The sequence below is a fragment of the Piliocolobus tephrosceles genome, chromosome 5 (genome assembly GCF_002776525.5).
Source record: "Piliocolobus tephrosceles isolate RC106 chromosome 5, ASM277652v3, whole genome shotgun sequence".
NCBI classification, from domain to species: domain Eukaryota; kingdom Metazoa; phylum Chordata; class Mammalia; order Primates; family Cercopithecidae; genus Piliocolobus; species Piliocolobus tephrosceles.
Window position 1 is genome coordinate 134085430 of NC_045438.1, and position 22931 is coordinate 134108360.

General features: G+C 43.1%; 2 protein-coding genes and 2 non-coding genes across 5 annotated transcripts in view; 1 reads left to right on the forward strand and 3 right to left on the reverse strand.

The window, feature by feature from the left end:
- Positions 1-957: 957 nt before the first annotated feature.
- ILRUN (inflammation and lipid regulator with UBA-like and NBR1-like domains) overlaps positions 958-22931 on the forward strand; it is a 114314-nt gene continuing 92340 nt past the window's right edge. The window contains exon 1 of one of the 2 annotated variants that reach the window (XM_023212565.2): positions 958-1376. In XM_023212565.2, coding sequence (XP_023068333.1) covers positions 1219-1376 — 158 coding nt within the window. In that variant the 5' untranslated portion in view covers positions 958-1218. The remainder of the gene's footprint in view (positions 1377-22931) is intronic. The other variant, XM_023212564.3, reaches the window with a different exon arrangement.
- LOC111543229 lies at positions 4836-4941 on the reverse strand. Its single transcript, XR_002731791.2, has one exon. It is a non-coding gene; the product is annotated as a small nucleolar RNA U13 (small nucleolar RNA).
- Positions 13496-13813, reverse strand: LOC111542942 (60S ribosomal protein L36a-like). The gene has a single exon (XM_023212566.3). It carries the CDS (start codon positions 13811-13813, stop codon positions 13496-13498), a length of 318 nt encoding a protein of 105 aa, XP_023068334.1.
- On the reverse strand, positions 17225-17328 carry LOC111543227. Its single transcript, XR_002731789.2, has one exon. It is a non-coding gene; the product is annotated as a small nucleolar RNA U13 (small nucleolar RNA).

The window sequence follows — 22931 nt, forward strand, 5'->3', positions numbered from 1 at the left end:
CACACTTCATAAGGAACCAGAAATCTGGGTTCTAGTTTTGCTGCTCTGCATTTCTGGACAACGCACGTAAGCTTACTTCCCTTATTTGCAAAATAGGGGGCTACTTGAAGGCAGAAGACCATTTCTCACTCGTCCCCCCACCCTTCTCCGCCTTGGATCTAGCAGTGCTGGGCAATTCACGGTGTTTCAAAAACATTTCCTAACAGAAGAGGGCAGACAAGACAGTCTCTTTACTTCCTTTCTCATTCTTTGACAGACCTTGACCGGGAAGGTGTACGGTATATACAGAAATACTTCGTCTGCTATTTTAAATACAGAACAAGGCATGCTAAATTCTCATGACTTTATTTTGATAGGGTTGTTCCTGACGGAGTGGGTGGAAGGTTATGTGTGGTGTTCTTCTAGACCTGTGATGGATGTTTGTATCGAGACCTTTTTTATTTTCCGGAGACACGATGCTACCGTTGCATAACACAAACAGCAACCGATAAACTGTAGTAATAGCAAAGAGTGCCCGGGAATCAAGGCTTTAAGGCAGCATTCCTCTGGGAAAGCGGCTCTTCAAACACGTCCTTCAAGCGTGAGCGGCAGACTCCTGGCTGGGAGGGCTGAGTCCTGAGTGCACTTTGCTACTTGACCTTGCCACTGTCTCCCTCTCCCGGGACTTCAGTTTCCTCACCTGCAAAACGGTAGAGTTGTCACAAACGAAAATCCCTGAACTTCTCCCGCAGCCCCAGGCTTTAACAGCTCTCCTTGAAGGTGGGGACCCGGCGGAGTAAGGGTCCGGACAGAAACTCCCCCACACGGTTGGACCTCCTTCCTACTTTTCGCCCCCTCGCCCCGCCCCGGTGAGGTCACGCGGGGACGTCACGGGTTTGTGACAACACTAAGGGGCGGGCCTCCGGGAGAGGAAGGGGCGGGGCCTAGGCAGGCGACGCTTGCGCAGTGGGCGCGGCGCGGGAGGAGGCGGAGGCGGCGGGGTGGCGAGAGGCGAGAGGCGGCGGAGGCGGCGGAGTTGGGGGGGGTGGGAGGGGGGGGAGAGTGAGTGAGTGGCAGAGTGAGTTTACCCCTATGAGACTGTGAGAGGCCCGGGGCCTACCTCAAAGGAGCGGGGTCACGACGCTAGCTAGCAGCGGGCCCCCTCCCGGTCCCCGGGCCCGGCGGCGCGGCGGCGGCTCGGTTGTGAGGAGGCGGGGAAGCGGGTGTCCGGGCCCCGCCATGGAGGGCATGGACGTGGACCTGGACCCGGAGCTGATGCAGAAGTTCAGCTGCCTGGGCACCACCGACAAGGACGTGCTCATCTCCGAGTTCCAGAGGCTGCTCGGCTTCCAGCTCAATCCTGCCGGTTGCGCCTTCTTCCTGGACATGACCAACTGGTGAGCCGGCCCCGCCGTGCCAGCGCTGGCAGCGGCCTCGGGGCCCCTAGGGGAAGGGAAGGGACTCTCGAGCTCGGCGGCCGGGCGAGCCAGGCGGGTATTGAGGGCCACCCCCTTCCCGGGACGGGTAGGACAAGTGGGGGAGCACCGGGGGCATAGGAAGAATTAGAGGGCTGAGCAGGGCTAGAGGAGAGTTAGGGGCCACGGAGGCAGAAGGGGCGGAAGGGAGATGGTGTGGGCAGCTCCTAAGGTTTTTCGAGGATTAGGGGCCAAGGGCCAAGGGACGTGGGATAAGAGGAGAAGACTTAGGCATTCAGGCATAGTGGGTAGACTTGGGAGGAAAAGGGTTATGGTATTGGCTGAGAGTAAAAAGCACAGGAGATCTGGATTTGGGGAGTGGGAAAAAGGTTGGAGTTTGGAGTGAGGGGCTGAGGATGCCAGGATTGGGCGGAAACTATAGGGAAGGATTAGGTACTGTGGAGCAACCTGGGCACTGGAGAGGCTTGGGAGTTAGGAGCTGAGAACAGATTAATTTGTGTGTCTGTCTCTTTCCATCTGAGGATAGATAGGGAAAAGGGGGTGATATTATAAGGGAAGACAAGGGGGTATGGTGAGGGAGATGACTTTCTTAAGAGTTATGCCAGGGAGGAGTAGGATCTACTAGTAAATTGACACATGGAGGACCGGGAGTGTTAGACTTGGGACAGGGCTTGGGAACCACCTTAGGAAAAGTGGGGGAAATGAGATGATCTTGGGGGAAGGAACTTTCTGAAGGGACAGGACTCCTGGCAGAGGGTTCATCTGGGGCCACCAGAATGCTGGGAATGGAGAGGGGCTTATCTGAAAGAAAACTAAGTTGACAGATGTTTGGGAAAATGGAGAACTTAGGCTGTGAGCCAAATGTTTTTGTCTTCACCTTGTAGAAGACTGAATTGGGGCAGAAGACTATCCGACGTAAAGGAGTGTTTCTTGGCTTTGAAAGTAGCACTTGCTGTTGTTGATAAGCAAGGCTTCCCCTTGTACTCTGAATAGAGGTTGTTGGATTCACTCGGAGGCAGAGTTGGAGCGGAGATGATTAGACTTTCTTTGAAAGGATTTCAGGCGAAACAACTAATATGTCTTTGGGCAGAAGGCAAAAGGTTCAGTGCCCTTTGCTCTCTTGGGCATTCAGTCTCCTGACATGTGGAATCTTGTTTCTTTTGGCATCACTTGCACGACCAACCTCTCTTTTATTCCTTGTCCACTGAATGCCTCGAGCAATGCTGGAAAAGAGGCTGTAAACCTACTTTTTATCCCACTCCTAACATAGTCCTACCCTGGATGATGCTCATCTGTTAGTAGGAGCCTTGTAGCCATGGCTGCACCAAAGGTGATGTGTAAATTTTTTTTTTTTTTTTAGACGGAGTCTCGCTCTGTCACTCAGGCTGGAGTGCAGTGACGCAACCTCGGTTCACTGCAACCTCTGCTTCCCAGGTTCAAGCAATTCTCCTGTCTCAGCCTCCCCGGCAGCTGGGACTACAGGCGCACACCACCTCGCCCGGCTAATTTTTTTGTATTTTTAGTAGAGATGGGGTTTCACCATATTGGTCAGGCAGATCTTGAACTGACCTCAGGTGACCCACCTGCCTTTGCCTCCCAAAGTGCTGGGAACATGTGTGAGTCACTATGCCCCGCCAATTTTTTTTTTTTTTTTTTTCCCCTGTGCGTCATCTTTGATGGGTCTTACTATTTTATCTTTAAGGTCGATTATTACAGCAAGAGCAGGTTTAAATTTCTAGATGTTTAGAAAACTCTTTGACTGGATGCAGGAGATAGCCCTTAGAATTAATCATTTGTAATCTCCATTTGTATCTGTTACATCTGATGATCTCAGGCAGGGAATATAGCCTACTGTAGTTTTCTGACGGCTAACCTGAGGTGTTTAGTCAGAGAGACATGGGTTATTGAACACACTGAGAAGAATTATTACTCTGGTGAAATTTAGAAGTAAAGTTATATCTTGAAGAGAGTTGTTCTCTTGCCTGACTGCTTCCCACCTCCGGCTCTTTTTCTTCCTTGTTTACACTAGTTCAGCATAGGAAACTTGGCATATTGTTGCTGCTAGTTTGGTAGGAGAGGATCGTTATTTCTCCCAACCCTTTGTGAATTGGACCATTTAAACACTGCCCTAATAAGTTTTAAGTTCTTTAGAGTCAGTCTTCATTAGTATAATTATTATGGCTACAAAAGCAGTGTAATGAATTTTATATGTTTGAGGTATGTATTTAACGTTTAAGATTTTTCTTAGGTATTGTGGAAAGTGAATAGGTGAGGCCCAGTGTGGATAAGAAAAAAAAAACTTAAAAGGCTACACGCCTATAATCCCAGCACTTTGGGAGGCCGGCTGAGGCAGGAGGATCACTTGAGTCCAGGAGTTCGAGACCAGCCTGGGTGACATAGTGAGATCCTGTCTCTACAAAAAATACAGGAAAATGAGCCGGATATAATGGTGTGCGCCTGTAGTCCCAGCTACTTGGGAGGCTGAGGTGGGAGGATCACCCTGGGAAGTTGAGGCTGCAGTGAGCTGAAATCGCACCGTTGCACTCTAGACTGGGTGACAGAGTGGTGAGATGCTGTCTAAAAAAAAAAAAATATATATATATATATATATATATATATATATATATTTGGACTATAAAACTTGTATTTGAGTTTTTACATGAAAAACTTAAGTTCAAAGCCATGGAGTAGCATATATGTTGATGACATGTTATTTCTGTATAAAAACAAGTTACATATATAAGCAAAGGAGTGAGCTGTTAAGAAAATGTGTTCTGGGCCAGGTGTCGTGGTGCATGCCTGTAGTCCCAGCTACCTGGGAGCCTGAGGTAGGAAGATACCTGAGCCCAGGAGGTCGAGGCTGCAGTGAACCGTGATCATGCCACTGCCCTCCAGCCTGGGTGGCAGGATAAGACTCTGTCTCGGGGAAAGAAAAATAAAGTGTTTTGGCTTTAGCGAAATTGAGAAGTTGGAAGTCAGTAGCTTCTTAGAAATCCATGCAGTTAAGTGATAATTCAACTTTAAGTCACATTACCTTATTTTTTGGCTATATAAGGCATGTTCTTTATTTTCTTTGATTATAAAATGAAAAATCACTTCTGAACTAAAAGCAGGAAGGCTTTTCATTTTTTTCTTTCTTATGAAAGATAGCGCCATAATCTAATACTGTATTTTTTGGCTCCTGTGTTTACCTAATTCATCTTGACAGTTTTGTATTTTATTTTTTGAGACAGGGTCTTATTCTGTCGCCCAGGCTGAAGTGCAGTGGCGCAACCATGGCTCACTACAGACTCCCAGACTCGAGCAATCCTCCCACCTCAGCCTCTTGAGTAGCTGGGACCACAGATGCGTGCCACCATGACTGGCTAATTTTTTTATTTTTTTACTTTTTATTTAATTTAATTTTTTTCCTTTTTCTCATGTCAGATGGGTAATGTGCACATGTTATATAACAAGATTCAAGGTTGGCACATCTCAGGCATGCATGTAAACACCCAATCATCATCCATATGAATTACAAAAGGATCAATTTAAAAATTTTTTTAGAGATGGGTTGCACTATGTTGCCAGACCTAGCCTCGAACTCTTGGGCTCAGTCCTGCCTCCCAAAGTGTTGGGATTATAGACGTGAGCCACTGTGTCTAGCCAAGATTTTTTTTTCAAACAAACGTCCATCATAATTAATAAAATCTAGGTAAATACATATACACATAGTGTGCATGCATGCATACATCACAGTATTTGTGTGTGTTGCTCAAGTAAAAATCTAAAGTCTAGACATGTGTTGTTTTAAGCATCACTTAATTTCTAACTGGGCAACTGTTGACATAGTCCTAATACAAGTTGACAAAAAATCTCTCAGCTTGCTGTGATGATTAACCTGTTGAATTGAAGATGATTAATCATACTGTGACTTCATAAGTGCCTGCTTTGGGTTGTAATAAATACCATTCAGTTGTCTGATGTCTATTAAAAAATAATGTGGTAAATTAAAAATCATTGTTGAAAAGCGAAGACCCTCAGTCTTCTAAAATTAAACCTGAGTGCAGTAGCTCACTCCTATAATCCCAGCACTTTGGGAGACCAAGGCAGTAGGATTACTTGAACCCAGGAGTTTGAGACCAGCATGGGCAAGATAGTGAGACCTCAATCTCTACAAAAATAAAAAAATTAGCTGGACAGGGTGGCGCTCACCTGTAGTCCAAGATAAGTGGGAGGCTGAGGTGGGAGGATCAATTGAGCCTGGGAGGTGAAGGGTGCAGTGAGCCGTGATTGTGCCGCTGTACTCCTGCCGGGGTAACAGAGAGAGACCCTGTCTCAAAAATAAAGTAAAAATAAAACCTGAGTTGGAAAGGTTATGCTTTTGTGATGAAAAGTAAGAATTTTGTCATTGTTGAAAAACTGACTAAATGGAATGTTTTGGCCTTGTAGGTCTTCTACCCTGTTAACACATATTTTTTTGGTCTTAGGTTGACAACATTGTGTAGATATTTCTTTTCTTTTCTTTTTGAGACAGAGTCTCGCTCTGTCGCCCAGGCTGGAGTGCAGTGGCGCCATCTTGGCTCAATGCAACCGATTCTCCTGTTTCAGCCTCCCGAGTAGCTGGAACTATGGGCACCCACCACCACACCTGGCTAATTTTTGTATTTTTAGTAGAGATGGGATTTCACCATGTTTGGCCAGGCTGGTCTCGAACTCCTGACCTCAAATGATCCACCCACCTTGGCTGGGATTATAGGCGTGGGCCACCACACCTGGCCTCTGTTTGTTAAATTTAGAACCAAATATTGTTTTCAGTTGAGCATGTTTTGTAGCATTTATACCTGAGCTGGCAGCCATGCTGCTGGAGATTGATGGAATTGCCTGTTAACAAAAGTAGTCAATTTTCAGTTCCTAAGTGAGTATGTAAAGTGAATAAATGGTATGGTAAAAGTAAACCCAATATGTAAACCAAATTGAAATGACTTGTAGATTAATATCTGCAGTGTTCTATAGGTGGAATGTCTTTCAGAGATACTATTGGGCTGTGAATACAGAACTTGGAATTCTAAAACTGGAAACTGACTTAAGAGATTCTCTAGTTTAGGCCAGGCTCTGTGGCTCACGCCTGTAATCCCAGCACTTTGGGAGACCGAGGCTGGCGCATCATGAGGTCAGGAGATTGAGACCATCGTGGCTAGCACGGTGACACCCCGTCTCTACTAAAAATACATAAAAAAAGCCGGGTGTGGTGGTGGGCGCCTGTAGTCCCAGCTACTCAGAAGGCTGAGGCAGGAGAATGGCGTGAACCCAGGAGGCAGAGCTTGCAGTGAGCTGAGATTGCGCCTCTGCACTCCAGCCTGGGCCACAGAGCAAGACTCCATTTCAAAAAAGAGAGAAGAGAGATTCTCTAGTTTATTCCAACTTTTCCTGCAGATTTGCATCCAGCCCTTCTAAGATAGTCATCTGTCCTATTCTTGTATCCCTACGTGCAGAGATTTGCATGATACCTTATTATAATGTTAAATTACTTTCCAGTTAGAATTATGTTAAAACTAAACCTTCCTTGCTACGATTTAAGCCTTTTTCGTTTGTGTATGTCCTCCTTGGAGATGGAGGGAGGATATCGAATAAACACTCTGTTAAGAGGTCAGAAAGCTTCTATTAATTGAAATTACTAAAAGTTTTCAACTATGTAAAATTTAAACATGTTCAATTTAATGGGTTCATTTTTTTTTTTTTTTGTTTAAGACGGAGTCTTGCTCTGTCGCCCAGGCTGGAGTGCAGTGGCCGGATCTCAGCTCACTGCAAGCTCCGCCTCCCGGGTTCACGCCATTCTCCTGCCTCAGCCTTCCGAGTAGCTGGGACTACAGGCGCCCGCCACCTCGCCCAGCTAGTTTTTTGTATTTCTTTTTAGTAGAGACGGGGTGTCACCATGTTAGCCAGGATGGTCTCGATCTCCTGACCTTGTGATCCACCCGTCTCGGCCTCCCAAAGTGCTGGGATTACAGGCTTGAGCCACCGCGCCTGGCCGCTTACCTCACTTTTTTTTTTTTTTTTTTTTTTGAGACACAGTTTCACTCTGTCCCCCAGGCTGGAGTGCAGTGGCGCATTCTCGGCTCACTGCAACCTCTGCCTCCCAGGTTCAAGCAATTCTTGTGCGTCAGCCTCCCAAGTAGCTGGGATTACAGGTATGGGCCGCCACCTCTGGCTAATTTTTTATTAGTAGTAGAGATGAGGTTTTGCCGTGTTGGCCAGGCTGGTCTCAAACTCCTGACCTCGGGTGATCCACCTGCCTCGGCCTGCCAAAGTGCTGGGATTACAGGCGTGAGCCACCACGCCCACATTTTAATCAGTTTAAGGGGTACAGTTCATTGTTACATTAGGTGTTCATTGTGAGTTGTTTAGTATTAGTGACAAGAGTCAAATAACTTCTAGATTTTTATACGACATTAACTTAGGAGTTAGTACTGGCCTTATTTCTCAGTATAGCAGTAGATAAAATATCTTTTAATAGCATATAGACAACGTTTCTCTACCTCCTAGTTAGGCTAGTGCTGTGCAGTTTGCAGTTGTGGTATTGCAACATCCTAGGTTGCCTGCAGGTATCTTCAGGGAGCAGTGTGTATGTTTTGGAATTCTACTTGCGTCGTCTATGGATGGAACAGATGTTTTCTAGAAAAGTAATTTAGGGCCGGGTGCGGTGGCTCAAGCCTGTAATCCCAGCACTTTGGGAGGCCAAGACGAGCGGATCATGAGGTCAGGAGATCGAGACCATCCTGGCTAACACGGTGAAACCCCGTGTCTACTAAAAAATACAAAAAATTAGCCAGGCGAGGTGGCGGGCGCTTGTAGTCCCAGCTGCTCAGGAGGCTGAGGCAGGAGAATGGGGTGAACCCGAGAGGCGGAGCTTGCAGTGAGCTGAGATCCGGCCACTGCACTCCAACCTGGGCGACAGAGCGAGACTCTGTCTCAAAAAAAAAAAAAAAAGTAACTTAGGAAAAATATTTCCGTAAAATATAATATCCTATTAACTTTCTCAACATTGTCAGAAACACCCTACTAGATAAAGATATCACCACAAATCAATGAAATGAAATTAGAATCTAGATGTGAAAATCAGTTGTGCCTCTTATCACACAGTGCCTTCTCTGCCTGTTAATCCGTTTCTCAGTCACCCATGCTAAATGAGTTTCTCATCTAGGCCATGGTTTATATGTGTAAATCTAGGAAAACGTTCCTTTATGATAGAGATAATACTTGCTATTAATATTGGTTTCCTTAAATAAATGTGTGTCAAACAGTAGTTTTAGGAAGATGGCAAGGAAGGGCTACATAATAGCCATAGAATATTTTGTACTCTATTGCATTTTTTTAAAAGGTTGAGAGTTCTTTGGACATTCTATCAATTGATTGATTGATTGATTGAGACGGAGTCTCTCTCTGTTGCCCAGGCTGGAGTGCAGTAGCAGGATCTCGGCTCACTGTAACCTCCGCCTCCTGGGTTCAAGCAATTCTTCTGTCTCAGCCTCCCGAGCAGCTGTGATTACAGGTGTGCACCATCACACCTGGCTAATTTTAGTATTTTTTATAGTGATGGGTCTAACCGTATTGGCCAAACTGGTCTCGAACTTCTGACCTCAGGTGATCTGCCCACCTCGGCCTCCCAAAGTGCTGGGATTACAGGTATGAGCCACCACGCCTGGCCTATTTGTTTTGTTTTGAAACAGGGTATCACTCTGTCACCCACACTGGAGCACAATGGTGCGTTCATGGCTCACTGCATCCTGGACTTCTGGGGCAAAAATGATCCTCCCACCCCAGCCTCCCAAGTAGCTGGGACCACAGGCATGCACCATCATGCCCGGCTAATTTTTTTTTTTTTTAATTTTTGTGGAGACTGGACCTCCCTATGGTGCCCAGGCTGCACTTTTTGTTTGTTTTTTAAAGAGACGAGGTCTCACTATGCTGGCCAGGCTGGTCTTGAACTCCTGGGCTCAAGTAATTCTCCCACCTTGGCTTCCCAAAGTGCTGGGATAACAGATGTGAGCCACCGTGCCTAGCCTTTTTTTTTTTTTTTTTTTTTTTTAAGAGACTAGGTCTTGCCCTGTGGCCCAAGCTGGTGTGCAGTGGTGATGTTAGTTCATTGTAACCTCAAACTCCTGGTGTCAAGTGATCCTCCCACCTCAGCTTCGGAATAGCTGGGACTACAGGTCTACGCCACCCACACCTGGCTAATTTATTTCGTTTTGTAACGAGACGGGTCTCATGTTGTCCAGGCTGGTCTTGAACTCCTGGCCTTAAGCAGCCCTCCTGCCTCAACATCCCAAAGTGCGGGGATTATTTTCCAGTGTTTTGGGTCTTTTTTTTTTTTTTTTTTTTTGGGACGGAGTCTCGCTCTGTCGCCTGGGCTGGAGTGCAGTGGCCGGATCTCAGCTCACTGCAAGCTCCGCCTCCCGGGTTTACGCCATTCTCCTGCCTCAGCCTCCCGAGTAGCTGGGACTACAGGCGCCAGCCACCTCGCCCGGCTAGCTTTTTGTATTTTTTAGTAGAGACAGGGTTTCACCGTGTTAGCCAAGATGGTCTCGAACTCCTGACATCGTGATCCGCCCGTCTCGGCCTCCCAAAGTGCTGGGATTACAGGCTTGAGCCACCGCGCCCGGCCTTTTTTTTTTTTTTTTTTGACACGTGCACATTGGGACTCTTGGTATAATGTAGAATAGTTTACAAATAGAGCAGCCAGGTTCACTTTATTTTTAAAGGAACACGGTAAAAAGTACGTTGCTATCCTGCAGAAAGTCTTCTTTTTGCTGTGCTGTTATGTAGGACTTGCATTTCTGAGCATACATCATGTCAGAACTAATCACCATTATAGCCGGAGTGGGCAGAGGTGGTTTCTTTACCACCTCCCATTTCCCATTAAATTTATCTGTCACGTAATAGCAAAAACTATCAACCAGGCAATATTAAACAAATGTATTTTGGTTAGATCCCTAGCAGGTGGTGTAATGCAAAAGCAGAGGACAGCCCATATCATAATTTTCTTTCTAATGGGAAACTCACATACCTGAGACTATCAGAGAAAAGTTATAGGATAATAAGAAGAAACATTCATATCTTAATTCTGTATTAACAGTAAACTTTCAGAACAGATAGGAATGGACTGAATTGAATAGAACCAGCAATTCACAAGGATTGAGTGCCAGCTATGCTCAAGTTGCTTATAAGTTAAGTTTTCTGTCATCCCAGCATTTTGGGAGGCCAAAGTGGGCAGATCACTTGAGGCCAGGAGTTCGAGACCTGCCTGGCCAACATGGTGAAACCCTATCTCTACTAAAAAAAATACAAAAAATTAGCCAGGCATGGTGGTATGCACCTGTAATTCCAGCTGCTTGGGAGGCCAAGGCAGGAGAATCACTTGAACCCAGGGGACGGATGTTGTAGTGAGCTGAGATCGCACCACTGCACTCCAGCTTGGGCAACAGAGCAAGACCCTGTTTCAAGAAAAAAAAAAGAAGTAAGTTTTGAAATGGTTGGGGGATTAGAATTGATGGAAAAGCAGCATAGTATAGTCAGAAGATATTTTCCAGGTGAAATCAAGGAAGAGCAGGTGGAGCAGGAGCCATATAGAAGATTGGCTTGTCTAGAAAGTGGTTATTGAAATAAAGGCATGACAAGATGCAGAGCTCACTTTTATTTTTGATTTGGAATATTGTTGATTTTTAAAATAAGATTGTGAAATTGATACCATGTAAAATTAGCTATTTTATTTATTTAATTTTAATTTTTTTAGAGACGAGATCTCACTATGTTGCCCAGGCTGGAATGCAGTGGCTGTTTACAGGCATGATCATGTAGCACACTACAGCCTTGAACTCCGAGGCTCAAGTGATCCTCCCACCTCAACTACCTGAGTAGTTGTGACTACATATGTGCAGTACTGTGCCTGGCAAAATTAACTGTTTTAAAATGAACAATTCAGTGGTGGTTAGTGCATTCACAGTGTTGTGCAGCCACCACCTCTCTCTTGTTTCCAAACTTTTTCAAAACCCCAAAATGAAACTTTACACCCATTAAGCTGGTGTAAAGGACTATTCTCTCCTCAGCCATTGGCAATGAGCAGTCTGAGTTCTGTCTCTTATGTATGTACCTATTCTGGATATTTTCTTTTCTTTTGTTCTTTTGAGATGGAGTTTCACTCTTGTTGCCCAGGCTAGAGTGAAATGACATGATCTCGGCTCACTGCAACCTCCGCCTCCCGGGTTCAAGTGATTCTCCTGCCTCAGCCTCCTGTGGATATTTCATGTAAATAGAATTGTACAGTATTTGTCCTTTTGTGTCTGCGTCTTTTTGTTGTTGCCAGCCCAGGCTGGAGTACAGTGGCATGATCTCAGCTCACTACAACCTCTGCCTCCCGGGTTCAAGTGATTCTCTTGCCTTAGCGTCCCAAGTAACTGGGATTACAGGCATGCAAGATCACGCCTGGTTAATTTTTATATTTTTTGTAGAGATGGGGTTTCGCCATGTTGGCCAGCTAGTCTTGAACTTCTGACCTCAAGTGATCCATCTGCCTTGGCCTCCGAAAGTGCTGGGATTACAGGCATGAGCCACTGTGCCCAGGCTTTTTTTTTTTTTTTTTTGGTTTCTTTTAATGAAGCCTATGTTTCTTGCCATGGCATCTTTCATTTAACATAATGTTTTCAGGGTTCATCCATGTTGTAGTATGTATCGGTACTTCATTGTTTTTTTTTTTTTTTTTTGAAACAGGGTCTCATTCTGTTGCCCAGGCTGGAACACACTGGTGCTATCATGGCTAACTGCACCTTCGACTCCTGGTCCCAATCCATCCTCACACCTCAGTCTTCCAAGTAGCTGGGATATAGGCATGTGCCACCACGCCCAGCCAATTTTTGTATTTTTTGCACAGACAGGATTTTGCCATGTTGCCCAAACTTGTTTAGAACTCCTGGGCTTAAGGGATCCACCAGCACTGGCCTCCCAAAGTTTTGGGATTACAGGCATGAGCCACCCCCCAACTCCCACCCCTGGCATCACTCTTTTTTATGGCTGAATAGTATTCCATTGTATATACATATCACAACTTGTTTTATCCATTCATTGGTAGACATTTGGTAGACATTCTGTCTTTTGACTATTCTGAGTAGTAAAGTTTTGATTATATGTGTGTACCTGTATTTGTTTGAGTACCTTTTTTTAGTTCCTTTGAGTATGTATCTAGGAATGGAATTTTTGGATCATATGGTCATTCTGTTTTTGAGGAATCACCAAACTGTTTTCCACAGTGGCTGAATCATTTTACATTCCCAGCTGCAATGTATGAGTTGGTCCCAATTTCTCCACATCCTTGCCAACACTTGTTATTTTTCTTTCTTCTTTTAAACTTCCAGTTTAATGGAATATATATATGTATGTACGTATATATATGTGTGTGTGTGTGTGTGTGTGTGTATATATATATATATATATATATATTTTGAGATGGAGTCTTGCTGTGTTGCCCAGATTGGAGTGCAGTGGCACAATCTTGGCTCACTGCAACCTCCACCTCCTGGGTTCAAGCAATTCTCCTTTGCTTGTACTTGGGAGACCCCAGCCTCCCAAGTAGCTGGGACTACAGGTGTGTGCCACCACACCTGGCTAATATTTTTTGTATTTTTAGTAGAGACGGGGTTTCACCTTATTGGCCAGGCTGGTCTCAAATTCCTGACCTCAGGTGACCCACCTGCCTTGTCCTCCCAAAGTGCTTGGATTATAGGCGTGAGCCACCACGCTCAGCCAATATTTTTCTTTTTAAAACTGTAGCCATCCTAGGGGGTATGGATTGGTACCTTATTATGATTTTGGTTTTTATTTTTCTAATTACTAATTATATGAACATATTTTTATGTGCTTGTTGGCCATTTGTATGTCTTCTTTGGAGAAATATCCATGTAAGTCCTTTGCCCATTTCTTTCTCCCACCTCTAGAGGAATTTTGTTGATGACTCTAGTTTATTCCTTCCCAAAAGACCAACAGCAACCAGATGAAGTGGACTTAACCATAGGATTGTATTGTCTTCATAATAAAATTAAAGATGACATTTAGAACTGGATCACTTGGTCTTTTCTCGTCTTATCTCCTCCCAGTTCAGAATGCTTGTATGTCTTAAAAGCAAGCATTCTTTTACATCTGCAGTTAGGTTCAATGCACTCTAGCCTCAGCACAATCTTCTTTATAGTTATAACCTTTTTCTGGAAAATTGGCTTAGTCTCCCCACGATAGCCACCCTGCTTCCTGTCATAATGCTGCTTTCTCTGGGCATACAGAGAATCTTTGCCTTTCTTATACTGTGTTACTTTGTGGGGTTGGTGTTTGCCATACTTCTTGCAGAGAGTCTGGTGGCTTTTAGGAGTATTCATTATGTTTGCTGGAGCACTGTCAGCACAAAAAGGCTTTGCCCATTTTTAAATTGGGTTGTATTTTTGTTGTTCAGTTGTAAGAAGAAGTCTTTATATATTCTGGATACGAAACCTTTATTGGTTATATAAATTGCACTATTTTCTCCCATTCTGTAGACTGTCTTTTCACTTTCTTGACAATGTCCTTTGATGCACACATGTTTCTAATGTGCTGAGGTCCATATCAATTCTTTTTTTCTTAACTTGTGTTTTTGATGTCGTATCTTAAAATTCATTACCAAATCCAAGGTCATGAAGATTTATCGCTTTGTTTTCTTCTAAGAGTTTTATAGTTTTAGTTGTTTATATTTAGGTTGTTGGTCCATTTTGTATATGGATATCAGTTTTGTATAATTAATTTTTGTGTATAGTATGAGATGGGGACCAGCTTTACTCTGTGGAGCTTAATTTTGATCATGTTTCTGCTCTGGGACTGGCTTCTCATTAGCTCTGTACTAAATATATCCCTTAAGTGTAGTAAATATATATTTTGCTGTCTTCAGCCATCACTAAAAGTTGGGCCAGAAAAAAAGTGTGCAGGATTTTCTGGTTGGGGCAGAAAACTTACGAATGTTCCATTGATATTCAAAACTAGATGTGTTTAAAAGGTCAATTTGCCAGGTGCGGTGGTGCACGCTTGTAGTCTTAGCTACTTGGGATGCTGAGGCAGGAGGATTGCTTGAGCCCAGGAGTTCTGGGCTGTAGTGCGCTATGCTGATTGGGTGTCTGTACTAAGTTCGTTATCAATATGGTGATCTCCTGGGAGGGAGCAGGAGACCACCAGGTTGCCTAAGGAGGGGGTGGGCCAGCCCAGGTTGGAAATGGAGCAGGTCAAAACTCCCGTGCTAATCAGTAGTGGGATTAACATCTGTGAATAGCCACTGCACTCCATAGCAAGACCCAGTCTTTAAAAAAATAAAAAATTTAAAAATAAAAATCATTAAAGGTCAATTTATCCTTTTCCTTACTCCAGCCAGTTTTTCTTTCTAACTTTTCCTTGTTCTGTTTGTAGCTCCAGTGGTCTCCCAGAAATCAGACTTGAACTGAGTTATCTTTAAGGTCCTCTCTTTCCTGGAGACCCCAGTTCATTTGCCAAATCCAGTTAATTTTCACCTGGATTTGGTAGTGTATTTCCCAAATGTCTCTTTTTTTCCATTCCCACTGCCATTGCCTTAGTTTGCAGATTATGTTACTAGTTTAACAGAGTAACATAGGCATAGTCCAAATCGGTTTTCTACATGTGGCTTTCTTCCTTCCAGTCTATTTTGTGGACATACCACTACTAGATCAATCTTTCTAAATCACAGCTTCAATCTAGGCCCTTCTTAGAAACCTCTAGCAGGGCCTTGTTGCTTACCAGATACAGAATAGCAAGCTTTAGCTTGACATTCATTCAGGACCCTGCAAAGACTGGTCCCAGTTTACCTACTTCTACCTTTCCTGGCATATCTTTGTAATGAATGTTCTGCTTTTCTCTGCTCTGTTCAAACTAGTCTGTTGCTCATTCCCACATAAACTTTTGTTTGCTCTCCCAGTTTTAAACTTGTTTCTCCTACTTAGAATGCTATTCTTTCCTTTCTACCTGAAGAAGTGCTATTGTTTTTCTGAAACTGACATACTGATCCTGTTCCTAGTAGTGTACTCTTATTTGAACTCCACTCTCCTTTTTATAGTGTTTATTATGTATAGAAACACACTTTTAAGAGGACAGCACCCCCTAACAGCCTTTGTTTCTCCCTAAGCCTTTTATGCACTGCTTTGTACATAGTAGGTGCTCAGTAAACATTTGTTGAAGTAATGTGTGAGGGTAGATGGGAGAAAAGGCTTAATTTTTTTCTTATGCTTATGTTACTCAGTAGTTTAGATGTGAATGGACAAAAATATTTTGTAAGCTCTCTAAAGTTCTCTTAGATGATTGCTATTGCGTTTCCATTGAGGAGAAGCTTTAAAAAGTCATATAAGTGCATAATAAGTTCAAATAGTTTAGAATGTCTAAACAGAGGTTGCAAACTAAAATATGTTTAGGTGCCAGATGTGTAACAACTGAAGGTGTGTGAACTGGAAAGCCTTGCCTTTGTAAAGAGCATGTCTGATACTTGCCTTAAATATTGCCCTGCTAGAATGGGGGCCCAGTGTTAGATTTTTCTATTTTTTTCAAGAGAAGTAAAAAATACAGGTTTTTATAGGAAATGTCCTGGTTTTGTTATTTTTTTGGGGGGGGTGGGGTGCCAAGCCTCGTTCTGTCACCTAGGCTGGAGTGCATTGGCAGGATCACTGCTCACTGCAACTTCTAGTCCGCCATACACCTCCCTGGTCTCTAAGTGATCCTTCCACTTCAGCCTCACAAGTAGCTGGGACCACAGGCACCTGCCACTATGGCCGGTTAAGTTTTTGCATTTTTAGTAGAGACGGGGTCTTGCCATGTTGCCCAAGCTGGTCTCAAACTCCAGAGCTCAAGTGATCTGCCCACCTCGGCCTCCCAAAGTACCGGGATTACAGGCATGAGCCACTGTGACCGGCTGAAATGTCCTGATTTTTAAATGTTGGCAATTAATTCAAGTATTTTTAAAACACTGAAGACCAAATATAAAGCACATCTGTAGGCAGAATGTAGTCCTTGGGCTACTCATTTGTAACCCCTGTACTAAAGATGAGAAGCATAAACCACTCCTGTTTCCAGATATAGCCACTGCTAACTATTTCTTCTGACCTTTTAGAAAATTTCTGTGCGTTATATTCTGAGCTGAGATTGCCCCATTGCACAGAATATTCTGTGCAATATATGTATGTGTGTATATATATAAAACATAAAATTTTCTATGCGTGTGTATGTGTATAAAATTATATATATAAACTTTTTAAACAGCTGTAGTTACTGCTGTTGATTATCTTTACTCTTCAGAGTAGTAGATACCAAGGCCCTTATACCTCCATTGTTTGAGTGGGAACTGAATTTAGTTGTCAAGGTACTTGGATAGGCTGATCATATATACATATATGTACACATACAAATATATACAAATACACACACATTTGTTTGTATTTATACACGTGTGTGTGTATATATATATATATTCTTTTTTGAGACAGGATCAAAAAGGCAGGTTTTTATACGAAAGGTCCTGGTTTTGTTTTTTTTTGTTGGGGTAACAGGGTCTTGCTCTGTCATCCAGGCTGGAGTGCAGTGACATGATCATGGCTCACTGCAGCCTCGACTTCCCCGGCTCCAGCAATCCTCCACCTCAGCCTCCCGAATAGCTGGGACTACAGATGTGTGCCATCATGCCTGGCTAATTTTTAAAGTTTTTTGTAGAGATGGGGTCTCCCTATGTTGCTCTGACTGGATTTTTATTTTATTTTATTTTATTTTCACATCAGAGAGATAATGTGCCAATGTCATAACAAGGTTTGAGGGAGGCACATGTCTCACATAAGTGTGAACACCCAATCATCACGCTTATGAACTACAAAAGGATCGATATTTTAAAAAATTAACAATGTTCTGGGTGTGGTGGTTCATGTCTGTAATCCCAGCACTTTGGGAGGCCGAGACAGGCAGATCGTGTGAGTCTAGGAGTTTGAGACTAGCCTGGGCCACATAGGGAGACCCCAACTCTACAAAAAATACAGAAATTAGCCAGGCATGGTGACATGCGCTTGTAGTCCCAGCTACTCGGGAGGCTGAGATGAGAGGATCACTTCAGAAGATGGAGGTTGGCCAGGCACAGTGGCTCACACTTGTAATCCCAGCACTTTGGGAGGCCAAGGCGGGTGGATCATGAGGTCAGGAGATCGAGACCATCCTGGCTAACACGGTGAAACCCTGTCTCTACTAAAAATACAAAAAAATTAGCCGGGTGTGGTGGCAGGTGCCTGTCGTCCCAGTACTCGGGAGGCAGAGGCAGAAGAATGGTGTGAACTCGGGAGGCAGAGCTTGCAGTGAGCCGAGATTGTGCCACTGCACTCCAGCCTGGGCGACAGAGCGAGACTCCGTCTCAAAAAAAAAAAAGATGGAGGTTGCAGTGAGCTGAGATTGCCTCATCACACTCAAGCTTGGGTGAGAGAGCAAGACCCTGTCTTAAAACAAACAAGGCTGGGCGTGGTGGCTCATGCCTGTAATCCCAGCACTTTGGGAGGCCGAGGTAGGCGGATCATGAGGTCAGGAGTTCGAGACCAGCCTGGCCAACATGGTGAAACCCTGTTTCTAGTAAAAATGTAAAAATTAGCTGGGCGTGGTGGTGTGCGCCTGTAATCCCAACTACTCAGGAGGCTGAGTCAGGAGAATCGCTTGAACCCAGGAGGCAGAGGTTGCAGTGAGCTGAGGTCGCACCGCTACACTCCAGCCTGGAAGACAGAGGAAGACTCTGTCTCAAAACAAAACAAACAAAAAACAGTGTAGTGGTGGACTTTGTCATTTGAAATATAGTAAAATCGCTTCTCATTAAGCAACAAATTCTTATCCAGTAATTATGTATAATTTTATTAAAACTTAGTTTTGCTTTGTTAAGTAAACTATCTAGTAGTAAACTCATCTGACAATATTATTTACATGATACTGTCGGAGAACAAGAAACCCAAAATGCAACAGGACTAAAACTGAAAAGGTTTAACTCTTTATTTTTATTTTTAAAATGAGACGGGGTCTTGCTATGTTGGCTGGCTGGTCTCAAACTCTCGAGCTCAAGCAGTTCTCCTGTCTTGGCCTCCCAAAGTGCTGGGATTTCAGGTGTGAGCCACCACACCCGGTGAAAGGGTTTAACTCTTTCTAAATCATCCTGTGCAGAGAAGATGAATACGTTTTTCACTTGTTGGAAGGGTAATTGATTTAGTAAATGGTGTTCTCATTTGCTAAAGTTAATGTTTGTCTTGGGAGTGGGAGCAGTTTATTCCCAAATGTAGAGGATCAACCCCACTATGTACTGAGGTTTTAAAAACCCACCTTTTAAAATGAATAGTTGTGCTTTTTTTAGTGTGTTTTGAGCCTCAGGTCTGTCAAGAGTTTCTGAGGGTTCACACTTGAATTATTGTGCTTGAGGTCAGTGATTCACAGCCTCTTATGAAGCAGCCACTTTCTAATGATTGATTGAGTGATACATGATGTACTTCTAAAGTGCTTTCTGGTCAGTGTTTTATTTTCTAAAGTAAATTTTATTTTTTACTTTTTTTTTTTAAAACACTTGATAACAGGCCTTGAGAAGAGTGGAAATGACTGGCTGGGGGTTGGGGTTTGCATACAACTGTGACAGGGAAGCCCTACCTTATTTTTCAATTTTTAAAATAATTGTATTTTATTATGACATAAACAGTGCTTATACTTCAAGTTGCCCGCTTGGGTCTCTTCCAGGTGTACTTTTTCTTTCTTTCCTGTTCTGAAGCCTTTTAAAATAAACTTCCAGTCCTGCTCTGAAGAAGAAAAATTGTTAGAATCTGAATGTTGGCAAAAAGGTAAAAAAAAAAGTTAAAAAAAATAGAAAGAAAGAAAAATGATAAAAAATAGGCCAGACGCGGTGACTCACACCTTTGGGAGGCCGAGGCATGCAGATCACTTGAGGTCAGGAGTTCGAGACCAGCCTGGCCAACATGGTGAAACCTTGTTTCTATTAAAAATACAAAAATTAACCAGGTGCCTGTAATCCCAGCTACTCAGGAGGCTGAGGCAGGAGAATCACTTGAGCCTAAGAGGCAGAGGTTTCAGTGAGCTGAGATCGCGCCACTGCACTCCAGCCTGGGCAGCAGAGCGAGACTGTCTCCAAAAAAAAAGAGACATGGTTTATGTTCATTGCAGATAAATTAGAAAGTTCTGATAAAACAAAACAAAAAAACGCAAAAAAAGCCATAATAATGGGACCCAGAGATAAAAATGTTAACCTTTTGATATATGTATATTCTAATAACATATTTTGTGTGTTGTACCTGGGCTTGCTTTATAAAAGTGGAACATTTACTATATTCTAGATACTGTTTTAAGTGATTTATATTTAATGTATAATTTAATACAATAATTCTAGGAAATGAATACTGTTATCCTCATTTTTTACAAAAGGAAAAGAGGCTTAGAGAGGTTAAATAAGCTAAAGTCACATGGGTGGAAATGGAATTCAAACATAAGTAGCCTATGCTTCTGATTAGTGTGTTTCACACATTGTATGAGTTTCCTAGTGTTGCTTAAGAAATAACACAAACTGGGTGGCTTAAACCTACAGAAAGTAACTTCCTTGTAGTTTGGGAAGCTGGAAGTTCCAAATTGAGGGTGTTAGCAGGTCCATGATCCCTCTGAAGTTTCTAGGGCAGCATCCCTTCTTGCCTCTTGTTAGCTTTTGGTGGCTCCTTCCAATCTTTGGCCTTCCTTGGCTTGTAGCTGTATCACTCTAGTGTCTGCCTTATTAGTCACGTGGCTTTCCTTGTGTGTCTGCAAGTCTCCTTCCCCTTATAAGGATACCAGTCAGCTGGATGTAAGGCCCACCCTAATCTTGTATGACGTCATCTTAACTGATTACATCCCTGTTTCCAAATAAGGTCACATTCTGTGGTTCTGGGTGGATGTGAATTTTGGGGAGATACTTTTTAACCTATTGCCCACCTTGTTGTGCAATCTGTTCTTCACTGAATGATATCTTATAACCGTTTTCCCAGTCTTAATAAATACAGTTCAACACTTAGCTTTAAAAGTTTTATAGTGTTATATAGATATGATTAATAATCTTTTTGTTGGGTATCTAGATTGTTTAAATTTTTTTTCAATGTAAATTCAGTGTTGAACATTTCTCGTAGTTAAATCTTTGCTTGCATCCCTATTTCCTTACAATTTATTCCTAGAATTAGATTGCTGGGCTGAGGATTGCTGGGCTAAATATAAACATGGCTTTTAATGCTCTTAATACTTAATTGCCAGATTGTCTTACACCTCATAAAGATTGGACGCATTTGTGTTTGTGCCATTACCATAACGAGTGACTATTTCTTTGACCATCTCATCAATGTAGCACATAATATTTTTTTCCAGTTTCATAGGTTAAAAAAATGTGATCCTGTTTTAATTTGTATTTTGCCATTCCTTTTTTTTTTTTCCTCCCAACTTTTATTTTAGGTTCGGAGGTACACGTGCAGGTTTGTTATATGGATAAATTGCGTGTCATGGGATTGGGTGTACAGATTGTTGCCCAGGTAGTAAGCATAGTACCTGACAAGTAGTTTTTCGATCCTCACCCTCCTCCCACCCTTTTTTTGTCATTTCTCATGAGTACTTTCATGTGCTAAAGGTCTGTTGTGTTTATCTTATGAATTTACTGAACTTGCACTTTTGTCTTTTTTCCATGAAGAGCTTTACCTTTTTGGGAAATGAAATTTCTTTCTTTTTTTTTTTGAGACGGAGTCTGGACTGTAGTGGCGTGATTTTGGCTTACTGCAAGCTCTGCCTCCCAGGTTCTTACCCTTTTCCTGCCTCAGCCTCCCTTGTAGCTGGGACTACAGGCGCCTGCCACCACGCCTGGCTAATTTTTGTGTTTTTGTATTTTTAGTAGAGGTGGAGTTTCACCGTGTTAGCCAGGATGGTCTCGATCTCCTGACTTTGTGATCCGCCCGCCTCAACCTCCCAAAATGCTGGGATTACAGGCATGAGCCACCTCGCCTGGCCAAAATTTCTTTTTTTTATACTTGATTGTAAAAGTAATAATGCTGGATATAAAAACCCAACAAATTCAGAATGAAGCCCTATCCGGTAGTACTGTGCTCTCTTTCTGAATGATGAAATCATTTGTATACCAAACCCCAGTGACATGCAGTTTACCCATGTAACAAATCTGCACATGTTTGTACTCCCTGAACCTAAAATAAAAGTTGAAAAATAAAAATAAATTAGGGCTGGGTGCTGTGGCTCATGCCTGTAATCCTAGCACTTTGGGAGGCCAAGGCGGGTGAATCACCCAAGGTCAGGAGTTCAAGACCAGTCTGACCAACATGGTAAAACCCCGTCTCTACTAAAAAATAGAAAAATTAGCTGGGCATGGTGGCGGGCACCTGTAATCCCAGCTACTCGAGAGGCAGAAGAATCGCTTGAACTGGGAAGGTGGAGGTTGCAGTGAGCTGAGATTGTACCATTGCACTGCAGCCTGGGTAACAGAGCAAGACTCCGTCTCAAAAAAAAAAAAAAAAAATTAAAAATGTAAAATTAGGTAATATTAAATATGTCAGTTCTCAGGCCGGATGCAGTGGTGCTCACCTGTAATCGCAACAATTTTTTTTATTTTTGAGACGGGATCTCACTATGTTGCTCAGGCTGGAGTGCAGTGGTGTGATCACAGCTCACTGCAGCCTCGACCTCCTGGGCTTAAGTGATCCTCTGACCTCAGCCTGTCATGTGGCTGGATTAAAGGCATGTGCCACCACACAAGGCTAATTTTTGTATTTTTTGTCCTTACGGGTTTTGTCATATTGCCTAGACTGGCCTCGAATTCCTGGGTGCAAGCATCTTCCTACCTCAGCATCCCGAAGTTCTGGGATTATAGGCGTGAGCCATGGTGACCGGCCTGTTTTGTTTTTAATAAATGGCATTATACTTTGGGGAACAGCAACAACAAAAAACAGTAAAGCTGCTTGTAATACTAGAAGCTAATAACTTGTCAGTTTGTGTTCATATACATACATATATAGCTACTCATATGCATATTATATATTTCAAATTGAAATATAATCGTGTATACATACTGCTTTATATCCTACTTTTTAACTTAAATATATTATATTTATCTTTCCATATCTGTTTTTCATGACTCCTAGCATCCCTTTATTTGAGTATTCTGTAACTTAATCTGTCATTTATTGATTTTTTTCACTATTATAAATATCTCTGTTCACTTCATTATTTTCATCTCTCAATTCTCTTTTTTTTTTTATTCCTTTGAGACAGAGTCTTCCTCTGTCACCCAGGCTGGAGTGCAGTAACGTGATCTCAGCTCACTGCAACCTCCGCCGCCTGGGTTCAAGTGACTCTCCTGCCTCATCCTCCCTAGTACCTGGGATTACAGGTGTATACCACCATGCCCGGCTAATTTTTGCATTTTTAGTGGAGACGGCTTTGCTG